The sequence below is a fragment of the Cibotium barometz genome, chromosome 4 (genome assembly GCF_041138505.1).
Source record: "Cibotium barometz isolate CiBa-2024 chromosome 4, ASM4113850v1, whole genome shotgun sequence".
In the NCBI taxonomy this organism is placed as follows: Eukaryota; Viridiplantae; Streptophyta; class Polypodiopsida; order Cyatheales; family Cibotiaceae; genus Cibotium; species Cibotium barometz.
In genome coordinates this window covers 5020004-5023709 of record NC_141049.1, presented here as the reverse complement: position 1 = coordinate 5023709, position 3706 = coordinate 5020004, and the positions used below count along the sequence as shown (strand labels likewise).

Below are 3706 nucleotides of genomic sequence, written 5' to 3'. Positions count from 1 at the left end.
TTTCTAAATATTCTCAGACTTTGTCAAAAGGAAAATGCTCGAATTTATCTCCTAGATATTATGGTCTATTTCGATTTATACATCGGATTGGCACGGTTGTGTATGAACTTAAGCTACCTCCACATGTTAGAGTTCATCCAGTCTTTCATATCAATAGATTGAAAGGGAAACTGGGAGGTGAGGATAACACAGTTACTCCTCAAGAACTCGTTGAAGTCGAAGAATTATCCTATGTTCCATATGAACCTGATAAGGTACTTGAATTCAGGGAAAGACAACTTTGTAGTGTAGGGGTTCAACTTCCCTACTTTCTCTCTTTATGTGGTAAAGGGATAGGTCCTCACCATCAACAACAATGTTGGAGATTGCGATCTTGGAGATGTTCTTATTCGACGCCACTTACATCATCTCTCCTATCATAGGTAGGCTTGAATCCTATCTACTTTGCTATTCAATTTTTTTTTTCATATGCATGAAAATTTAAAATAAAACTTGGACTTTGTTTTAATCAATGTGATAGTATGAGACTTTGAATATTGCTAATATATTACAGTAGTTTTATCTTTCATTTTAAAATAATGCTTGTCATTTGAAAGGTGTCATTTAAAAATTTTAAGTTGTACGAAAAGGAGTGATAAAAGATATATCTCCGTTGAAATTGTAAGACACCCTTCAATTTTAGGCCCTGGTGGTGCTTTTACTCTCCGAGACTCCATGGAGCCTGAAGAGCCGTTTTAGGGAACCATGCTGCCATTGAATTCAAAATGCACGAAACGGCTCTCCTTGTCGAGGAAGACGGTAATTTTAGCCACAATTTTTGAAGGTTGATTTCAAAATTTAAAGGTCCACCCTAAATTCAAAGGTCCAAATGAAGATAACTACCTCAAAAAGCTTCAAGATTCTGTTCGTCGGCGGCGGCTGCAGCAGCGGAGATCTGTCTAGGGCAAGAGAAGATTACAGGGATCCCTCTTAGGAATTGTCCATCTGCTCAATATCCGTCACACGTTGAGCAAAGAGGGGGCAGCAACAGGTCGGGAAGCGAAAATTATAGGCAATGGCGAGGATAAAAATTTGACTCTTGACAGCAAGGTGAGAGAGGCGAGACAGTTTCTCCCGAGCAGACTGGCTAGCGTACATATTCGAACGCCGGCAACGCATTCGAGCAGGAGAAGAAAGCTAGAAGAGGCGGAGGATGCCGGGAACCTGATTTTCAGCAGTAAGATGGCGTTCTCAAAGGGCCGAGTCGTGACGGTCGGCGGCTTGCAAACGCCTAAGCTCTCGACTAGCCGGAGCGCGGTGTCCAGTCCACAGGTTCTTGGCCAGTCTCATTGGGCGATCAAAGACGGTAACATGGGCTACGACGCCAGCGAATCGACGCTGAGCTGCAAGCCAAGGGTGCGGTCGATGAGCAAATTGTCTTTCTCTTGCCCCAAGCCGGCGCCCAAAACTGCAAACTTTGCCGACGCAAGCGGGCTCGCAGGACAAACTGAGGTTCGAGTGAGAAAGAGGTCCTTCAGAGAGGAGCTGGAGATGGTGAAGGAGGAGGGCGAACGGGGGGCGTCTCCTGCCCGCAGCCGCATCATGGTCTATGTTCGGATGAGGCCGATGCCCAAGAACGATAAGGACGCTGGGGCGCGCAGCTGCGTCCGCGTCGTGAACAAGCAGGACGTCTACCTCACAGAGTTCGCTTCGGAAACCGATTACCTGAGGCTGAAGAGGCTTAAAGGTCGCCACTTCGTGTTCGACGCAGCGTTCCCGGACGTAACCGGGCAGTTGGAAGTCTACGACACTAGGTGAGTTCCCTCTTGTCTTCACCACGTATTCTTGGACTCGCATCGATTCGTTATCACAGATCTTTCATTGAAGTTTTGCATTGGATTTGTTTGTCGCAGCACTGCGGAGCTTGTAGAGGGCGTCCTGCAGGGGCGAAATGGATCTGGAGGTGGAGGAGGATGTCCGAGTGAGGCCGGCAGAGTCGCAAAGGGCAGTGCAGAGACGGCAGCAAGCGGCGCGGCGTTTGTCAAGGATTCCGCCGCCTCTTCTTCCCGCCTCCGTGGCCGTTCCCCCAAAAACACCCATCAGCAGCAGCAAGGCAGCTATGAAAAAGCGAACGTTCTGGGACATCACCAACGCCAACAGCCCCTCCGCCCCACTGGGCAGGTGCACCCGCAACAACACTGCAACCACGCCCTCCATGCTCCTCCAAGTAAGCGATTCATCTGTGGATGAAAATAAAGCTACCAAATTTGAATCTTAAGCTTCTCATGTTGTATTTGATTCAGCTACTATGGTCTATCTGTCTGTCTGGGCTCCCTAATAACGCAACTTCTTGTTTTGGTTTCTCAGCCTGGCTTCTTGGGTGGGCGTCGCTCGCCCTCTACTGCTATGAGGCAGGTTTTTCAACCAGGTCTCCAGTAAACAGCTGTCAGGCCTACAAAAAAATGAAGTCCGTCGTCCCCGGCACTGCAGTAGCGGAATTTGAGTTCTACGAGTGAGGTCGAAAAATCGAACTAAAAAGTAAGAAGAAGAAGAAATCACCGCCTTTGTAAGTTAATACAACCTTAGCCTTCAATTGCGGTCAATCATTCTGTGCTCCCGACAAGAGAGTGTCTGTCATTCTTGTTTTCCAACAGAGTGGAGTCGGTTGGGGACGTGTACTCGCTCCCGAGTCCCTTTTTTTTTTCCCTTGCAAGGAACCCCGTGTTTAAGGTCTCATCTTCACCCCTTTGGCTAAGGGTCAAAGGAAGAAAAGCTATTGTCCCACCCTCTTAATTACTGTTACACCAAAGGATTTTATCGAGTGTAACAGTGCAGCCTACTCTTGAATCATGAAGGCTAGCCTCACACGCTTCTACATTGCTTCTAGGTTCGTTCATTGCATGTGGAAGAGTCAAGACTCAAAAAGTTGATGGGGTTTTCTCTGGTTGATATCTATTCATGATCCACATCACTGTCATAAATAAATCTTTACAATCAAGGCTAGGCAAAAAGTTGATGGGGTTTTCTCTGGTTGATATCTATTCTGTCTAGCTTCTGGCTCAAGGGTTAATCATACAAAAACCGGCGTGTTCTCTGTAGAAGGAAATCTCCCTTTGTGGCTGACTCAGCAGGGCTGTCAGAGCATTAGGGCTGGTGAGATTTTTTGGTTACTGGGCATTCCTATGGGCTTCGGAGTTACCCTGAAACAAAGGTGGGACTGGGTAGTTGAAAAATTCAGGGGTAAGCTGAATAGATGGGTGGGTATGCAGCTTTCGTTAGAGCAGGCAGAGTGCTGGTAATTAATCATTTCTTAGTTGCTTACGTCCTTTTCTTCCTCACCTGTTGGAGATCCCTAGACTCCCATCTTAAGGAAATTGAAAAGTTGTGTAGGAACTTTCTTTGGTCAGGAGATCCTTTTAGGAGAGGAGCTGCCAAAGTCAAATGGGAGTTCTGCTGCCTTCCCAAAGACAAAGGGGGTTTGGGGGTAGTAGATTCTTGCTAGGGCTGACCGTCTTGCTGTTAAGGCTATTAGTAGAGCTGTCTCTCACCCTGAGGAATATTCTTCCCGTTTGCTTTTCAGGAATTCTGACCAATTCTCCTTGGAAAACTTCTCAGGATGGAAGGATTTGCCTTGGATTACCATCTTGATAGGTCATGAATCTGTCAAACCGAAAGGTTCTGATCTGCTTCGCTCTTTATGGAAAGCTTGGAACAAATATCATGACAA

General features: G+C 46.7%; 1 protein-coding gene across 1 annotated transcript; it reads left to right on the top strand.

The window, feature by feature from the left end:
* The first annotated feature begins 680 nt into the window (after window positions 1–680).
* LOC147638819 (uncharacterized) lies at window positions 681–2975 on the top strand. The gene is made up of 3 exons (XM_086783885.1): window positions 681–1793; window positions 1893–2206; window positions 2347–2975. Exons 1-3 carry the CDS (start codon window positions 1222–1224, stop codon window positions 2493–2495), a joined length of 1035 nt encoding a protein of 344 aa, XP_086640011.1. The 5' UTR covers window positions 681–1221; the 3' UTR covers window positions 2496–2975.
* The last annotated feature ends 731 nt before the right edge of the window (window positions 2976–3706 follow it).

Bases quoted from the DNA above. Each gene is read 5' to 3' on its own strand.
- LOC147638819 (XM_086783885.1), top strand. From the start codon at position 1,222: ATGGCGTTCTCAAAGGGCCGAGTCGTGACGGTCGGCGGCTTGCAAACG. The intron at 1,794-1,892 runs GTGAGTTCCCTC...TGTTTGTCGCAG, and splicing joins TTGGAAGTCTACGACACTAG to CACTGCGGAGCTTGTAGAGG. The intron at 2,207-2,346 runs GTAAGCGATTCA...TTGGTTTCTCAG, and splicing joins CGCCCTCCATGCTCCTCCAA to CCTGGCTTCTTGGGTGGGCG.